At 39.9% G+C, this 19825-nt stretch overlaps 1 protein-coding gene across 1 annotated transcript; it reads left to right on the top strand.

Annotated features, from left to right (window-relative positions):
• Positions 1-230: 230 nt before the first annotated feature.
• LOC311506747 (caspase recruitment domain-containing protein 8-like) lies at positions 231-4971 on the top strand (the record flags this gene model as incomplete). Its single annotated transcript, XM_084570814.1, has 7 exons — positions 231-349; positions 422-551; positions 985-1193; positions 1306-1565; positions 2060-2176; positions 2264-2405; positions 4646-4971. The coding sequence occupies exons 2-7, from the start codon at positions 454-456 to the stop codon at positions 4969-4971; spliced, it is 1152 nt and encodes a 383-aa protein (XP_084426940.1). The 5' UTR covers positions 231-349; positions 422-453.
• Positions 4972-19825: the final 14854 nt, after the last annotated feature.

The raw sequence follows: 19825 nt of genomic DNA on the forward strand, positions 1-19825 counted from the left end.
GTACTGAACGGGGAATAGCACTAGCATATCATAACAAAATATTGTTGAAATTAAGAGTTTTGCCGCAGATGCATTATTTAGAGGCTGCGTCTCGGTGCCCTTAGCACTCTCGCTACATGGATATACGCTGATCTAATTATCTCCTAAACGAGTGCAAATGAAACAAAAGTGATATTGATGAGTAAACGATGGTATTTTATGCTAGAAATAAGGTCCAGGTTGTAAAAATCAGTAGCTCCCCTTTAATGTCTTATTTTCAAGCTGAAAGCACTTTGTCACTGTGTGTTCCTCTACCTCAGGGTGTACCCTTATAAAGTGGATGGGGTCAAGCCAAAGCTTCTGAACCAGGGTGAGTGTCTCTGAATTTCCACTCTGTGAAATGATAAAAACTGAAACTGAACTATTGTCTTTTATTTCACAGATGAGTGTGATCTTACTGTCAATGTCAAAAATATGAACAAACACCTCCTCCCGTCTGAGGGTAAAAGGAACATAAGCTACTCCCATTTCACACCTGAGGTGATAATAGAAAGAGGAAGCCTTTCATACAGGTGAGACATTTAAGGTTTGAAGGTTATCAAGAAGCTCAGTGGAAGGCTTTGTCATTTTCTGTCCAAACTAATCTTCCACTTCAGAGGCAATTCCAAAACATTTTAACAATTTAACACGTCCGATTCTGGTAGAAATGCTGTTTGTTGCTGACATTAATAACAAAGTGGATCAATGAAGGAGCACACTCAACAGGTTATGAACAAAACAAGGCTAGTCAAATTTATTTGGAAGAGGATTAAAAAGTAAATATATTCAAATTACTACTCAGACTGTCAGTTTTCAGTTGAACACCTTTCAACTTAATGCTTGAGTGTGCACACGTATTACTGTGCAGTGAAGGGTTATTAAAAAAATTTAAATTCACTAACTTTTTACCAAATAAAGTGATTCAACTATTGGCTTGTTTACAATCTGTTGGCCTGCGTTGTTCAGGTTCCCGGGTTCAGGTGTGTTCCAGTGTTCTTTGACTGGTCTGGTGTTTAATGTGACTCATGAGGGCGAGGTCTCCTACAAGACTTTGATCTGGGATGACACGCTTCTCCAGTCGGCTGGCAAGCTGCCCGGAGGGCCGCTGTTTAGCATCACGTGTTCTCAGGACTCTATTCGTCAGCTCCACCTCCCACACTGTGAACCTGAGCCAGGTAAGAAAACAGCATTTAGTTTTTTCCTCACCTCCAGTCTGCTGAAGTCCTTGGGTGTGGAAATAATGTGAAACTTATGGCAGAGAATCTAATTTCGCCTGTGGATTCACAGCACTGGTCTCTGAAAGCCTCTCTGTCGTCCACATCACGGACAATGGCATGAGCATCATTCAGCCGCTGGAGATTACTGACACTCACGTGATAGTGGATGTCCCTCACCTCTCTGCCTTTGGCATCGTGAGGGATCTGATCAAGTGGTCTAAGGATTTCATCACCACACCTGTAAAAGGCCAAGTGCTGCTGTTCCTGCAACACAGAACTTGTCTCATCATCCGTGTGATTCTGCTACCGTCCAACGTGCCTCTGCAGGAGGTAACATTTGAGGGTTTTCAAAAATTGCAGGAAAGGTGGAGGAATTAAAACCTCTTCAAATACAATGCCTTATTTCATAGACTCAGAAGTGATTGCACTGTTGACCAATCACTTGATGACTGAACATTATTATTTGGAAGAAACTCAGATCAACCTTTAACTGATTGACGAAAACTAAAAGTAGAGAGTTTATTGATTTTAAAGTAGAGTTTATTGATGACAGACAACAGAAGGAGCTGGATGACTTCTGATGTATATAGAGATATAATGTCTGATCAGTTTCAGACCAATGTAACAAAGATGACTGGAATGTGCTTCACAGTAGAGATGGAGAAATGATAGCATGAAAGAAACCCTGGAGGTTTTGATAAAGAGGTGGAGTATTCTGCTGAAGCTGGTTGGTCACCTCGTCTCAACCTAATTGAGATAAAATTTACTTCAAGACAAAACTGCAGAAAGGCATGATGTAATGAAATGTTCTAATATCATTGAAGGTCAAAGCCCAACACACTGACTGTGAGTACGTCCCGGCTCCGTCCCACTGTCTTTTCCGCAAAAGCCAACATTACAGCCTCCACAGTGAGCCAGAGGTTTATAAAATACAGCCTGATGTGAGTATCAGACTCCTTCTACATTCAATGAACACAAGGACGAATGCAACATATTAACATACATGATGTGTTTCTATTTTATCTCAGCGTACAGAGTTTTTTGAAAACTACGGACCAAATTTCCACCCAACATTTGAGGTCAGGCTGACGACGAACACAGATGAAGTGACACTGATGGTGCAAGATCCAGACAGGACACCAGTCTGGCAGTACTGCCTTTATCTGCCTGGTAAGGACCTGGTAGCAAAGATTTTACTACTTTTACTCAAATATGTCACAGCTGTGGGAACTTGCCCTTGGTACCATTCAAATTTTGTGTATATATGATCAGGCCAAACATCAAGGATAGGTAATGCATAATCAATCACATGTTCAGGGTTTGTAAACTAATGAGCCAAACTGTGTATTCATACTGACTCCTATGGATCAGAGTGTGCCAGACATCTTAACAGAAGAGTCCAAAGTTACCATTTGTTGGAGCTCAACAAGATCTGAAACAACAGAAGCTGTGTCCCAGCATGACTCTGGTGCACAGGGGCTACTCTTTAGTAATGACTGTTTGTCTGTGGAGGTCATTCTTAGTAAACTGTGTCAACCACTGCAACTGTGTGGCTCACTGGTGTTTTTATCAGCTTGTACTCTGGAGCACAGAAGAATAAGATATATGAGATTTATGATAATAAAGTCTATGATTGGGTTTGATCTTTTTATTGAATATGTATTGTTAAGAAAAATACTAAAATTAACAAAGTAATCCTTTAGCCCCCTCCACCCCATGGACCAAGTAGTTTTTAAGAAAAGATGTTTGTTAAAAAATTATAATCTTGTGAATATGAAAATATATGAAAATGGAAGACATGCTGGGTGTCATTTTAAACAAGAGAAGCTTCTCTCTCTGTAGATACAAAGCGTCACATAGCTGGAGCTAACCAGCTAGTCTCAGTCAATACAAGAAAACACCCAGACAAACTTTAAATTTCATCAGTATGTCAGAATTTCTGATTATGTGTTTTTTGCCTCCAACTAGTGGGCTAATAATGATACTAGTATAACAGACACAGTGCAGCCATCTTGTGGTGAACGTTAGCTTAACACTGATTTCCATGAGGAGTTACTTGAGTGAACAACAGACATATGGAGGAAATATTAATATTTTAATACATTTTATAATGTGCACAATGGTAGAGTTTGATGATGTACAGACTAAATAAAATGACCAAAGGTTGAATTCTGTATACATTGCCTCCTGTAGTGGGAATCAGGGTGTTATCTACTATCTAATCCAGACGAAATTTTAGATTTCTCTTAATAAGTTTATCACAAATGAATCAGACATAGTAACAGCCACAATGTTATAAACTCTGAATCCATTCTTTAATGTGTTGACTCTCCACAGAGACCAGGGTAATGCACATTGACCTGACAGTTTTGGATTTTTTCCAGATTTATTTGGTTTTAGATGAACTTCATGTCCCATCACCCTAGGCTTAACCTCTTAGTTCCCAAACTCACAGGGGCCTCCTCTGCCCCAAGGAAAAGAGTTTGATAACCAACCACTGCCTATCCTTCTGCCTCACTAGCAGTGTTGTGGGTAACGTAAGGCGTTAGAGTAGCCTACTCTAATTACTTTTTTCCTGTGTCTTGTAACGTAACGCGTTAGTTTTCTGCGTTAAGTAATTAGTAACTTCATTATTTTTTTTTTTTTTAAAGTAATCCGTTGCTTTAAGAATTACTCCGGATAAGGAAAGAAAAATTCCGACTACAGCCTGCTTTTTGTCGGACAGTACTGTGCCACCTTCGGATGTGTCAGCGGAGGCGCAGCGCTGTGATGATGCGTCTGTGCCCTGCTGACCTACGTTACCTGTATGGGTGGGTGTGTGTGTGTGTGTGTGTGAGTGTTTTCGAACTGCCGGCAAGATGGCAGAGATGACAGCTTTTGAATCGTGGAAGTACGTACATCATTTTCAATTCGCCAGCGAAACGGACAAGGACAACATAACGGTAAAATGCACACTCTGCGTTGGTGAAAAGCTTCTGTCGACCGCAAAAAATTCCACTTCCAATTTAAAAAAGAACATCTTGTATCCAAGAAGCACCATTCTATCACCCTGGTATTGCTGTCCTGCAGAGTTAGTTTGGTTGGATGAATTATTCATTGTCAGGACTTCTCGGTGCATTTAAAGGAGGTTGTGTGTCGCTGTTGCAGCGACACACAGCCTCGCTGCAAACGGCTTTTAATTTTTGGTAACGCATGAGTACTCTAACGCGTTACTTTTACTCATAGGTAACGCTGTAACGTAACAGATTACTTTTAATTGATGGTAACGTTGTAACCTAACTAACTACTTTCCAAAGTAACTATACCCAACACTGGTCACTAGAAACCAGTGGACTTGAAGCTGAGCATCAAAGACAGCCTGAGAAAGTTTTTTTTTTTTTTTTTATATAAATTCTGATTTCTTTCTCCAGCTTTGTCCTCACAGTCTTCTTCAGAAACAAATGAGCTGCTAGAGGGGAACAAGTTGTTGTCAGTGGAGAAGCTGAAGAACGCCCGGTCAAAATTCGTTGAACAAACATCTGACTCTAATCTGAACAAGCTGCTGGATAAACTGCTGGACCGCGGAGTCATAAATGATGGTGATGTTGACGCTGTTAAAGACATCAAACCCAGACAAGACAAAGCACGAGACCTGATCGACATGGTGCGAAACAAAGGAGCAGAAGCAAGTTCAGAAATGATCACCATCTTGTCTGCCATTGATCCGTTCCTGTGCAGAGAGCTCGGCTTAAACTGAAGCAGAAATCTAAAGGAGGGTTGAACCAAAAATAGAGATAGTGTATGAGGCTGGTGAAGTTTTAAAGGAATTTTCAGATGTCGACAAAGAACACTTGTTACACCAAACTTATATCTGTGAGCCACGATAATGAGCACAGCAGAGTTGAGAGTTCAGTTGAGTAGAGTTGTGACGTTTGTAAATGAACTAAATCTACTGACCGGCTCTTTGCGAGACATTCTTTTTTTGTTGTTGCTGTGTTTCATACGTGAGTGTCTCAGTACACAGATGCCTCAAGAAGGGGGAGGACACGCTTCAAGAACAATCCAAAAAGTGTAAGTGTGGCAGAATGTTGAAGTGTTGGTGGAACATTTCAAGCAGTTTCCAGGGTTCAATTCCTGGTCATTGTTTTGACCAAATTTCCAACTGGATAAATCAAGTATCTACCTATCTAGAATTAATACTAATACTACTAGATATCCCACCAATCAAAGTCTGAATGATTCTAGTGATTAGAATCATTCAAACTTTCATTCAAAATTAGTTCATCTAATTTTTAACACTCCAATACTGTACAGAAACAGTTGGAAGGAAAGTTCATTGTTCATTCCAAGTTTCCATGTTTGCTTTGTAATATGTTCAGAAATCAGACTCACTGCTTATGCAAATGATCAATTCAAGTTATAAACTTGTTGTGTCTGTGTTTTTTATATTGGAGCTGATCATGTCCTATCATTTGTATTGGAGCAGCAGCTATCAGGTGTCAGGTGTCCAACATCACTTACAATAGAAAATATTGACTGATCACAAAAAAGTCAAACTGAGTTTATTTTCAGATTTTTATATTAATGTCTCTTCCAGACATCTACCCTATACATCTTGGTAAAATGAATGTTTAAATGTTTTTAAATGTGTGTCACTGGAAAATGTGAATAAAGTTTTTTTTTTACTTGACTTTAAAGAACCCTTGTACTCAATGGTTTGTGTTTTGTGACCAATAATCAGATGACAGTGAAATGGACATATGGTCAGTGTTGAACCTTCAATGCTGACATAGTTAAGATTTACTTCTCCCGAAAATCGAAGGATAAGATTCAGCAAAGATTATCTTGTAATGTGAGACATTCACAGATCTCCAGAGTCATCCTCCAGATTAATATCGGACATGTTTGATATTTCGGATTTCACATCGGTGTGGTTACGTCAGAGAAACCAGTCTACAAAGACATGGGGCAGCTGACAGTGTTGCCAAGCAACGATAAACATTCTAGCGCTCTAGGTTAAGGTTAGCTAGCATGCTACTGTAGTTATTAAAACTGATAAATAAACTCTCAAAACCAGTTCTGAATGAAGAACAAACACCCACACGTTCTCATCCTCTCGTTTAGAGTTCAGTTTATTTTTACAGGATAGTAGTTGTTCTTCTTACTTGGAGGACAATATCGAAATATCAGTAGTTTCGTATTACCTAATGGTACCACTCCAAGATGTTAGCATCTCCCAAGGACGCCCCATTTCACCATATTTGTTCAACTCAGCCACGGAAATGTTTGCATTTAATACATGATCTCAAAAAATGTGATCACATTAAAAATCTCAATCAGCCAATGACAGCAGCAGATGACACGGCACTATTTTAAAAGACAGATAATCAAATTCCAACCACTATCTAAAACACTGAAAAACTCTCTAAAGCTTCACAACTAACATTATATAATTTATTTTATTTTTATTTTTTAAAACTGTGAATTCTTTGCTCTACATTCCACTTCACTAAAATAAATTTATAATATTGTTAAATGAGAAATCAAAGAACTGAAAACCATATCAGGCTGTAAATGTAGAAATAAAATTACAGAGAGTAAATCAACATCCACAAATACTGTAAGGCTTTATAATAACTGCACCTAGAGCATTGGTTACACATTAATAAATACTTAATTCATCATATATAAAGCATTACTCCTACATTAACAGACATTAGTAAGAACTTTATAAATCCATCTCTATATGCACATAAAAACTAATATAAACATGTTTTTATCATATTCAGTCTGCTTTAAGATAATTATTTAATAATAATAATAATAATAACAATAATAATCCTGGTGAAAAGTTAACTGGCCGTGACACACACAAATGATTTAAAGAGTAATGTGATTTAAATATATGCAGCATTGGTAACAAACTACAAATATGGGATAACATAATCATTTAACCTGTTGTACAGTCAATACATATATAAATACATTGTGGCCCATCAGAAGTCACTGACAACCTGAACCCTGAAGAGCTGGTGGAGGTTTGACATCAACAACTACTGTCCAGTGGAAAGTAACTTCCTGATCAGATCAGATGGTGTCTCTTCCTGTGTCTTGTTGCTAGGTGTGCTCATAGCTTCAGTTGCAGCAGCCGTTAAAGCAACATTTAAAACAAACCTGCACAAATACACACTCTGCAGAAACTGAAATCTAAATAAAATATCTTACAATGTTTTTGTTCACCAAAATAATTCTTCTTACCAGGCAGGTTTTTTGTTTGTTTTTGAGCATTTGACTCATTTTTTTGTTCCAAATTTCTTTCAACAAGCTTTTACAACTTGTTATTGTACTAAGATAATGTTTAAAATGAAAAATAGCACAATTCTGTTATAGATGAAGACAGATTAGTGGAAACCTACTCTGTCAAAGTTAAATTTCTTAAAAACAGATAATGACCAAATGCAATTCATTGTTTTGTCCATAGTGGTTGTAAAGTCACAGCTATTGTCGACTAAACTGTTCATATTTTCCTTGAATCAACACAAATCTACTTGTTTTTAGTCTAAAAACATTAGTGGTAACACACTGTTCAGCCAGTCTTCTGCAAACAGCGGTCATCAACCACACGTCTCCTGTTTCTGATCTGCTGCAGATGTATTTGCACCCCTCAGAATTGTCAGCATTACTGCAAATAAATAAAAATGACTCAAAACATCAGATTTTTGGACGGTAGACAAAGGGAACACAAAAAATACTATGCTTTTTATTTGTTTATTCAAGAAAATTCATCATTTGGTCTCATCTGTTTGGATGATAAAGTATCTAAACCCTTGTTTTCAATATCTGCTGTGACTTCCTTTGTGCAGCCATATCACATGTTTCTGGTAACTGCTGATCAGTCGCCTACAGCAGGGGTCGTCAACTATATTTGTTCAAGGGCCCGAATATTTCTCAGCAGACACTGTGTTATGAAACCTCTTAACAATGAGTGGATGGCATCTTCAGGGTGGACTGAGGCCAAAACAACAAATAAAACAATCCTATCTCAAAATAAATTAGCTAACCTAACAAATACAAACAAATGACAAAACACTTACCTTCCTAACTAAATAAACAGGAGAAAACTACTACTCAAAGGAAACGAACAGCCATCTTGGTCTCTTATATAGGCAGGGCTTGTCACAGTACTCACAGGTAACTTCAGACCGTCTCTGATCTCCCTGGAGCTGATCATTGGCTGAGTCTTTGCCATTCTGTTCGATCCATTCGAATTTTAGTCTTCCGTTTTCTTCCACGTCTCTCTGGTTTGGCTTTCCATTTTAAAGCATTGGGGATCATTTTAGCTGAGCAGCCTATCATTTTCTGCACTTCTTTATATGTTTTCCCCTCTCCAATCAACATTTTATTATTCAATTACACAGACTCAGGAGCATTCATATCATGAATGTTGGGTCTGTTGGTTTCTCTGACCCTACTACACCTACTGGTAAATTATTTGCCATGTAATAATATGATTTATACCAAAAACATTGATTGATCTGGTTAGTCATGTTGGACTGCTATTATTTTGAACACAACTGTACACCTGTAAAGCTGATTTCTCAAAATTTTACTCTTTAATTATTGTGTGAATAGGATGGAAAGCTCTGACGTTCACTTGCCTGTATGCAACCAGCATCTATAAATAGTTCTGCTTAAAAGTATTAGAATTTTCTACATTTTTGCCTAAACAATTACTCAAACATCAGTGGATTTTTACACAAGTCCTGCAAAGTAGACAAAGGTAATCCATTGAAACAAATTAAACAGAAATGTTAGAAATGTGTTTGTTAGATCAATATTTTTCTTCCCAACTATTATGAAGGGTACGCAATATCAAACTGTTAACATGATTATTTTAACAGCCTTTTATTTTCATGTAAAAAAAAAATTAATTTAATTAATTTAATTAATTTAAATAAACTACTTTAGCTGCTAAAGTACATCTGCTTTGGATAACGGAAAAATAACATGAACAGAGAAACGATGACAACACCATAGAGAACCAGCCAAATGTCACCAACTCCAGACATTGCTGTTTAATGAAAGGTTACTGTAAGGACAGGTGGAACCAGTTAGAAATAACACTCTGTGAGATAACGACTCGCTGCCTTAACTGTCCTTATCTCCCTGGTTCAGGTGCATGAAAGAGCTTTTATTACAGTGGAACATCCGCAGGCTATCAACTCACCTGGAGAACAGATGGTGAGCACAGAGAGGTGAGTGTCAGACTAACAAATCCACATGTTGATATGCTTTGCTCATGGCCATACCACCCTGAACACACCTGATCTCATCTGATCTTGAAGCTAAGCAGGGTTGGGCCTGGCTAGTACTTGGATGGGAGACCACCTGGGAATACCAGGTGCTGTAAGCTTGGGCGGCTGTGGCTCAGTAGGTAGAGTGGGTTGTCCACAAACCAGAGGGTTACATGCTGAAGTGTCCTTGAGCAAGACACTGAACTCCCAGTGCGTGGCACTGGTGTGTGAATGTGTGAGCGAATGGGTAAATGAGTCTGTGACTGTAAAGAAAATCGCTATATAAAAGCAAGGCCATTTACCATATGCAGCACAGTTTTACATAAGTATACTGTGACAAAGGGGTGAATTGAGAATGTGTTGTCTAATAATCATGTTAATATTAATGACCTTATTTGCTCCTACAAAGAGAAACAGTGGAGATGATGTGAGGTGGTGCATCAAGGTTCCCTGATCTGACAGATAGCAGTATATAGTCTGTAGAAGATGGAAGCAGAAGAGCTAGGATTAACTTGGTGTGACACAGACCTTAAGGTGAACTTTAACTGCTGGATCTTTCATGACCTCCAACAACAAGGTGGTTGTAGCGCTGATCCAAGAGGACATATTTCAGAGCTGCCATGGGCCAGGTTGGTCCTCCCTGTCCTCAGGGCTGCTCTGTCTCATCCTGGCTCTCTGGTCACGCACTCAGAGAAATATTTAGGCCTAATTCTTCAGATTCATGTATTTAATTTACATATAAAATTTTCTTCCATGTGAATTAGATTTAACATGAACAGGTCAATAAACTTCATGTGCTGCATATTTGTCGCTCAAATGTAAATAAAACAATTGAGAATGAGATTTATGTAATGATACCAATAAACCCAATGTGTTTCAAATACTTAAAGGGGAATTACCATTGTTTTTTACAACCTCATTTCTGGCATAAAATACGATCGTTTACTCACCCATATAACTTTGATGTCATTTGGACAATATTTAGATCTGCGTATATCCATATAGTGGGAGTGACTGGGGCACTGATACGCAGCCTCTAAATAACACATTATCTACCGCGAAACGTTCATTTCACCAATATTTTGTTATGATACTCTAGTGCTATTCCCTGTTGAGTCCAGAGTTACCTGTTATCATCATCCGGGGTCTGTAGATTGACCTAATGACCTCTGACCTGGATGATGTCTTCTCTGAGCGCTGCGTGCACCTGCGACGGTCAGCTTGCTTACCTGTAATTTATATGAATAGTAATTAATCTATTTATTTATTTTCATTTATTTATTTATTTTATTTTATATTATATATTTTCAGATTATATTATGTTAATTTTAAAAAATAAACTACTTTAGCTGCTAAAGTACGTCTGCTTTGGGCATTAGAAAAATAACATGAACAGAGAAACGAAGACACCACCATAGAGAACTAGTCAAATGTCACCAACTCCAGACATTGCTGTTTAATAAAAGGTTACTGTAAGGACAGGAGAAACCAGTTAGAAGTAAAACCCTGTGAGATAACGACTCGCTGCCTTAACTGTCTTTATCTTCCTGGTTCAGGTGCATGAAAGAGCTTTTTTTTTTTTTTACAGTGGAACACCTGCAGGCTAACAACTCACCTGGAGAATAGATGGTGAGCACAGATAGCTGAGTGTCAGACAACAAATCCACATGTTGACATGCAGGACAGTTGAGAATGTGTTGTCTTTCCCAGTGTGGTGCAGGATAAAGGTGTTCATTTTATAAACGCTGGAAAAGTGCTAACCACCACCAAAGAAGGACTAACAATAGCCTTAACTGTTGAAATGTTGTGGAGGCAGGAACATGCAGGAAAAACCTCAAACATCATGTTTCTGAAGGATGTTTGTAGGAAGTGTGGTACAAAATTTCATGAAACTGGTGTCAAAGGCTGAAAAATGAATGCAAAACACGTTGAAGAAGTAATTTCTTCTGATGGAGGCGACTCTAACTTCTGATAACATCCATCAATATTCTTGTTACATACATGATTGGAAAAAAATAGACTTTATGTGTAGACACAAAGAGGATCTAATGTTTGTGTCAAAGTTAAATCAAGGTTAAACTGCCGATAGCAATTTATTCAGACTAGAATGTGAAGAGATCTCAGTACCATCATGTTTATACAATAACACCGTGGTGGAGTGTGACTAATGCTGAGCTCAGCTTCATGAAGGATGTCTGGTGTCTGGATGCATAGATGAGTCTGTGTGTTCAGACTGACAGTTAAAGAAACTGAAAATTTGAACCGAGATATAAATGAATTTTGACATGTTTAAATGTTTAAATCTGTAGATGTGGCAGGTGGAGGTGAAAGTTAATGAGGTCCATGGAGATATAAAAGTGACATTCATGGGCCACCAGCTAACATCTGTCGCCTGAGGAGTCACAACAACCGGAGCTCTTGTAGCTCTAACATGAGCATCTTTAATCCAAAAGTGGAAAATTCAAAGGCTAACTACTTAGCTCACTAGAGTGTTGCAGCAGCTCAGACTAACATTTAAACACTGATCTATGTACTGTGCACCCCTGGTCTATAGGAAGTATGGGTGTGTGTTGATAACGTGTGTCCAGTCTCAGACAGTACTGCTCAGACTCTGGCTCCAAACTCACAAGATGGCGCCGCTCATATCTCCACCATTCTAGCCTCAGTTTGACCTGCTGGTAGGAACTGGACATGCGTCATCCATTTTTTTCACAGTCTAAGCGGACTGACTTGTTGTTGGAGGCTCTAGCGGACATTAGAGGAACTGCAGTTTTGGGATAGTTCAGACTTTATCGTCCAAAGTCAACAGTTTAAGCACTGACAGATATACTTACCTTAGATGCAGATATTTTAACAACATATACTGTATATGTTATCTACTTCAACTTATGATCTCCAGACTGAGCACACAAAGCACGAAGAAAGACAGATAGACTGAATAGAACATCCTTGTGAGAGCTGAACATGCATTCATTCATTCATTCATCTTCTGTACCCGCTCATTCCTGTTGAGGGTCGTGGGGTCTGCTGGAGCCTATCTCAGCTGTCATCGGGCGAGAGGCGGGGTACACCCTGGACAAGTCTCCAGTCTATCTCAGGGCTAACACAGAGAGACAGACAACCATTCACATTCACACCTACGACCAATTTAGAATCAGCAATGAACCTAACCAGCATGTCTTTGGACGATGGGAGGAAGCTGGAGTACCCGGAGAGAACCCACGCAGACACAGGGAGAACATGCAAACTCCACACAGAAGTTAGTTGCTTGTTCAGGATATTTAGATTTGCATAGTTAAAACTTTGGTTTATTTTTGGTATTTGGGTAACTGCGGGCACCTGAGGTTATTTGAGGAGGTAGGCATCTTGAGGACCAGCATGCACCCGGGTGGGCCTATGTTTTTTTTTTTTTGCAAAGTGCAAAGGAGGAACCAGCAGCCATGTTGTTCTTGTGTTTGTTTTATTATTTTTGAAATAAATCACCACAAAATGCAAGATCTGGTATGGACATTCTTCTTTTGCCTGCGTTAAACCACATCCCCATGGTGCATCAGTGTCCCTTTGATTATGTTTGAGTTAAAGGTTAATTTGTTTTTTTCTGAACAAATGGCCACTACAAGCTCCTTTTTCTCTCTGCCATTCTCATGCTCCATCTCTGAGCTGTGTGTGATGCCTGTTGCTGCTGACCGGGCCTGGCTGGTAGCAACAGGCTTGGGCGGTGTTTGGTTACCTGGGGCCACGCGGCGTCACATGATGGTACAACAAACACACAAAAGGGGGAACAGAGTGAGCCTGCTCTGCTCTGTGACGGCAGCGGCATTTAGACAAATAGAGCCAGGTCGCCTCTTTAATGAAACGAGAGAAACTGAAATTTAAGTATTGACCTCATTACATTATTTGGATTGATCTGCCCACCACTACAAAACACACTGACGGCTGACTTCACCGCAGTCTGAGTCTGGCGCTGCGCCTAAAAAAACGCAGCCTACATCGAGAGACATGGCACGACTTCTACTCGCCTTTTTTCTTACAGGTAAATGTTATCATATATATCTATATTCCTATAGTATAATTGTTGCTTTATTATCAGTTGTGTGAAATGACTGCTGTTCATTGTTATCAATATCAATCTAATTCCTACTGTAAGGTTAAAAAAGTGACTTTTCTGTTTGTAAAATATATTTCTGCTGTAGTTTCAGATCTTTTTGGAAAACTGTTTATAAGTCTAAAACATAAAAACTCAAATTATTTTTGCTGTGTTATTGAAAGAGAAAAAAAAAACCATTCACCTTTTAAATAGAATTTAAAAACCTCCTCCTTACATACAAGGCCCTTAAAGGCCTAGCTCCATCGTATCTTAAAGACCTTATTGTACCATATCATCCCAGCAGATCACTTCGGTCTGAAAGTGCAGGCCTACTTGTGGTTCCTAGAATTTCAAAAAGTAGAATGGGAGGTAGAGCTTTCAGCTATCAGGCTCCTCTCCTGTGGAACCAGCTCCCAGTTTGGGTTCGGGAGGCAGACACTCTCTCTATTTTTAAGGTCAGGCTTAAGACTTTCCTTTTTGATCAGGCTTATAGTTAGGGCTGGACTAAACCATCCCTTAGTTATGCTGCTATAGGCCTAGGCTGCTGGGGGACGATGCACCAAACACATGTCCTCCTCCTTTCTTCTCTCTCCTCTCTCGCATCCTCCACTTTCTTTTCTCTGGCACAGAGCTCTTGCCCTCTAATTTCCTATATACTACTAGTCATACAATTCTGTGCTATTACTATGTAGAATGTTTACTGCTGTGTGTGTCCCACCCCCCTTCCCCCCCTTCCCCCCCTTCCCCCCTCTTCCCCCCTCTTCTTGTGAGTATCTCTGGCCTGGAGTGGTGTGTTTCCCGTGGAGCTCTATACTACATCTGTTGTCGTGGTCTCATCAGCCTGCCCAGTCTTCATGGAATCCTGCAGTTATCCACTCCTACCTGAATGAACAATTCTCCAACCTGCCTATGATTCCTCTTACATTTTCAAACTGTCATGTAACATCATCAGTTTGTATCATAAGATTCCTCATGTACACTTTAGTCAGATATGTGTATCTATGACAGATGTATGTTTATCTTGCTGTTCTCTTCTCTTCTCTCTTTGCTGTTCTCTTCTCTCTTTCTTCTGTCTGTACCCGGCTGGCCTTAGGCAGATGGGTCCCTCCATATGAGCTGGGTTCTGCTCGAGGTTTCTTCCTGTTAAAAGGGAGTTTTTCCTTGCCACCGTTGCCTTCAGGCTTGCTCTGGGGGTTTCAGGCCGGGTTTTTGTAAAGCGTCTTGAGACGATTTGTATTGTTATTGACGCTATATAAATAAAATTGAATTGAATTGAACTACTTTCACTTTCTGTAGCAATGTGAAGCAACTCCCCATGTGTGAGGATTAAACATTATTTGTATGATCAGCATGACATCCTTGTCCATAAAGGCTGATTGTGTTTGATGTGGAGCACACGTTGTGTTTTAGTGTGGACTGCTGCTTTGCACACCTGGTACCTGGTATCGATTCGAGGGACACACACACACACATATACACACCCAAAAACACGCACACTGTGTTACATTAATTAGGTGATACACATAGGCTTACATGCAGTATTAGTCTTACACCTTGGCTTTAACATCAACACATATGCATATATTAAAAGCTTAACAACAGCTTCAATGCTGTGGACAGTGGTTGATTGACAACCTGCACTATTAGCTTGCCAGAGAGAGAATGTAATGTGTTGGTGCTGAGTGATGAAGCAAATAGATCTTTGTCTGGTATGGTCAGTAGAATATTGTACCAGCTGTCTCTAATGGATCTCTACCTACTGGTGTTTGAGAACCATGAATATTTACAGACACACAAACTGAGATCAGATCTCAAGTGCTGGCTGGGGACGCATGTGGAGACACATTTTAATTAATACCAAGTGTGAACACAGGAACTTAAAGCTCAAAACTGATCACCTGTCAGATAAAGTGAAAGTGATTTCACTAAATGCGGCTTCAGACCACCTCCAAATGTGGCTCCTGGCTGTGTTAACACCTGTACTTATTTTTTTAATTTTTTTTATTGTTAAAATTTGATTTCCTTTATCTGTTGTTGTCCTGCTTCCTTCATATTTTCTGAATCATGTTGAATCATGCATCAGCCACTCCTCCCCTCACCTGCCCCCCTCCTCCAATCAGCTCACCTATTTCCTCTCTCCTCACCTGTCTTGCAGAGGATACACCAACTCCTTGACTCTTTGTCTTTGCATGTTCTTCTAAAACGTTTCACGTTGACCTGCTCTGATCTACGTTTTCCCTCCTTTCAGGGTTGAGCTGTTCTAAAGAATTGCAGATAACGAAGCGTGAGGGAGAGGCCGTGGTCTTCCAAATTAACAAGACAACTCTTAATTCCCCGGGCTATATTTGGACCTATGGGACAGAAACTCCTACTGCTGTCATTGTCATTGTCACCAATGGAGTCATCACTCAAGTCAATGGAACCAGATTTGGAAGCAGGATACAGACGCATGCAGAAAGTGGATCGGTCACCATCTTCAATCTCACCTGCAACGACTCTGGAGTATTTCTGGCTCAGTTTGTGACCGAAACAGGAACCTTGACACAATTATTTAACTTAACTGTTGAAGGTTGGTGACCTTTTGACTGCCACTAGTAATAATCATGATATATTTTGTCACTTTTAATGATAATTCTGTTTATTTTTATTCATGTGGCTGTTGTGTCTATGTGGGTAAAGCTTACCATACACTCATTTTAGTCTAAATGGAGCATATCAGGACAAAAAGCCTGTGGTCCCTGAAGCTTTAAAAGCTTTTACATGAATGGTTGTTTGATAAGAATAGGTGTTAAGACACCTAATAATTCAGCACAGTGTTTACATTCTGTGAGTTGGAGAAGTCTTATGTGGGGTGACTTTGTTATCCAGGTTTAGGAAAGAGGTTGAGCAGAGAGAAGCACAGGATCGAGTTGTATTCATTTTACTCTGTGAAAACGTTCAGTTGTCATTTTTTTTATTGTTTTGTTAACAGATAATTCAGTTATCACTGAGAATGTTCTGGAGGGGAACAATATCACTCTGGACCCCGGTTTGAAGCAACTACAGAAAAGGCATCACGTCAAATGGACACATGGTCAGGATTTTGTTCCCAACATGATAGCTGAGTGGAAAAATAATAATTCCATCATCTATGACGACTTCAAGGATATTGTGCAGCTGAACCTGTACACTGGAGCCCTTACTTTCATGAGAGTGACAGCTAAGCTTACTGATTATTACTGTGTCAAGATTCTGATGGGTGATGAACCACATATACTGAAACAATATTACATCATTAACTATGGTAGGTGTTTTTGTTTTGTTTTTACATGTACGCCTCTTTCACTCTTTAATATCTTTCTTGTGGTCTTGTTGTAGATATATTTAGATTTAGTCCCTATTTAGACAATCTGATAATAATGAATTATTGTTCTACAGCCTAGAAATAATTAATGCATGAACTAGTTTTCAGCATCACTCTGAGAGAGGATGTTCCTAATTTTGACAATATTACGCAGGTGAAAGAAGGCAGTCCTGGTCACTTGCCTTATGTGAGAATTAAAGGACATATCCTCGTCAAATATAACACCAGTAGTACTGGAGGCCAAGGTCTGAGATGTTTAGGGCCAAATACAATGACCTCTGTTTTGTTGTTTGAGTCTAAGTAGGAAGTTAAAGGTCATACAAGTTTTGGAATTTAACCAGCTGATTGGTTTAATGTGGTTTTATAGATAAATATAGCTGGTGTCATCTGCATAGCAATGACCACTGATATAGTGTTTCCTAATAATACTGCCTAAAGGAAGCAAGTATAAGTATTGGTCTTAGCACAGAACCCTGAGGAACCCCATAACTCCACTGATTCTTTAACTTACACAAAAATAAGTTGAAGAATCAGTGGAAATGCTGACATGAATAAACTGGAATCTGTCTGACAGATGGGATTAAAACGAGTCTGATGCAGTTCCTTTAATGCTAGTAACATGTTTTTAAAGTAAAGGCTTAATTACAGCAACATTAAAAGACTGTAGTACATGTAAGGGGGGGGGTATGAATGGAGTAGAAAAGGTTATTATTGTTAAAGGGGGAGAGCACGCTGCACAGAGAGCAGAGGAAAGAGAGGCGGAAAACCAATCAATGCCGGTGTACTAAAACAATGATTTATTAAAAATACTTAAGACAATAACAAAAAACACAGAGCATTAAAACCTTAAAAGGTTTTAAAACCAAAGGTTAAAAATGAACTACCGGCGTTAAAAACAGATGACAGAGGCCTGCCGCCGCTCCAGGTGCTGCAGGCGCCTCTTCTGCTGCTTGCACTGGGCTTTTTGGGAGTCACCTGGAAAATAAAACATAAGGCAAGTAGCCTACAGGTGTCCACACAACGCACGAGTTACTGTGCCGCCGCACAACCACACACCAGAGCGTTACTACGGCCCATAGGGAGAAACTTACACACCAGGCAGGGCGCTATGCCCTCCTGCTGCGAGTACTTCGTATTGTAACTCTCCGTGGTCTCTTCTTTGCGGTCGGCTCACCCACTGCCTTGGCTTGTTTCTTGGCCTCCACCTCGTACTCGTCCCCTCGTGCCTCCCGATGTCCCTCTGGCGTCCCACTCACATGGCTTCTCGTTTTTTTCCTACGTTACTTCCATTCCAAGTCCGTAACTCTGGCCGGCATCCTTCTCCCATGTTGGCTCTTCTGTTTCCTGCATGCTACTTCCGGTGCCAAGTCCGTCCTCTCTCTGGCGTCCTTCTCCCATCTTGGCCCTCTCCTATTCCAGTTCGTGCCTCTCTCTTTCTATCCCTCCGCTGCTGCCGATTGGTTCAGCGGTTCGGAAAAAGGGCAGAACCCATAGACATATATACAAAGACACCACATCGACGGTGGAGGGACGTGCCTACAGCGCCGCCATCTTGGTACAGGGCTAGCAGAGGCAGCGGTGCATGAACCTACGAAGGAAAGAGGTACTCCTCAATCTCAAAGTATAATTATTCGCTGAATTTTGGACCGATTTCCAAACGTATGATTTGTTAAAAACGTCACACATGTAGCTATGATAAAAAATATGGTTTTACTACCCAAATACAAATTCTACTTAATGTTATCAGCAGACTAGCTTCTGTCAGAAGATTGTAAAGAAAAGATGCCGGACTTCAACTGAGCGATTTATGATCACTTTTATTGTGTAGAAACACCATTCCTCCATAGATGTAATGCACTGTAGGAGCGAGTGGCCCTGTTCCAAGATGGCCGCCCTGTAGGCACGCCGCTCTAGTAGACGGCAGCGCTCAATGAGGCGTCTATGTATATACAGTATGTCTATGGCAGAACCTCCCAGATGAAGCTGCTCAATCAAGTGGTGCGTTCACAGGCAGTCGTTAATTAAAACCACTCGCATGCACTAAAAACTTGCATGGAGAAGTAAAAACTCAAGTAAAACCAAGTAAAAATATACAATCATGCAAAAAACAAACGAACAAAAAAAAAACGCTTTTCTGCCCTGTGACAGTACATAGTTACTATTACTCTGTTTTAATGTTGTACTGTGAAAGGCTGGTCTCACCTCGTTTGCAATTACCCCCCAGTGTGTGTCCCCTAGAATCGAGCAAACCCCAACTCCAATGAAGGTGGGATGTAGAGGCGGTCCTGGCTAGATTTACGTGTTGTGTGGCCTGGGATCAGTCTATCCCTCACCCCCTCCCCCTTGCCTCGTCTGACACACACATCCTGTATGACTCTCAGCAGCAAGTTGACGTGACAACTTGCAAGTTGACTCCACTAACTTGACATGGAAATTTGTGGTAGTCTAGAAAACTGGAGAGTTTTGTTTTGAGTTTTGTTTTGTTTTTTTTCTATGTGAGGGCGCTCCTGCGTCCTCACATAGATTGCGCCCTGGGCGGTCGCCCACATTGCCCATAGCAAAAACCGGCCCTGGTGGGATGTTGAATAAAACGTAAAGTAAAACGTAAATAAAAACAGAATACAATGATTTGTAAATGTTTTTTAACCTATATTTTAGGGCCGGGACTCGATTAAAAAAAATAATCTAATTAATTAGAGGCTTTGTAATTAATTAATCGAAATTAATCGCATATAAATATTTTACCTGAGAACAGTGAGAAGTAATTTTTTTCATATGGATTTTTAGTATACCATTGAATAATGACTAAATTTCCCATCCACGGGGCCAACCAAAGCGGTCTCATCAGCTTCTTCTTTCATGTTCACTGTGGTTTGTTGTTGTCTGA

Source organism: Chelon labrosus (genome assembly GCF_963514085.1).
Source record: "Chelon labrosus genome assembly, chromosome: 2".
In the NCBI taxonomy this organism is placed as follows: Eukaryota; Metazoa; Chordata; class Actinopteri; order Mugiliformes; family Mugilidae; genus Chelon; species Chelon labrosus.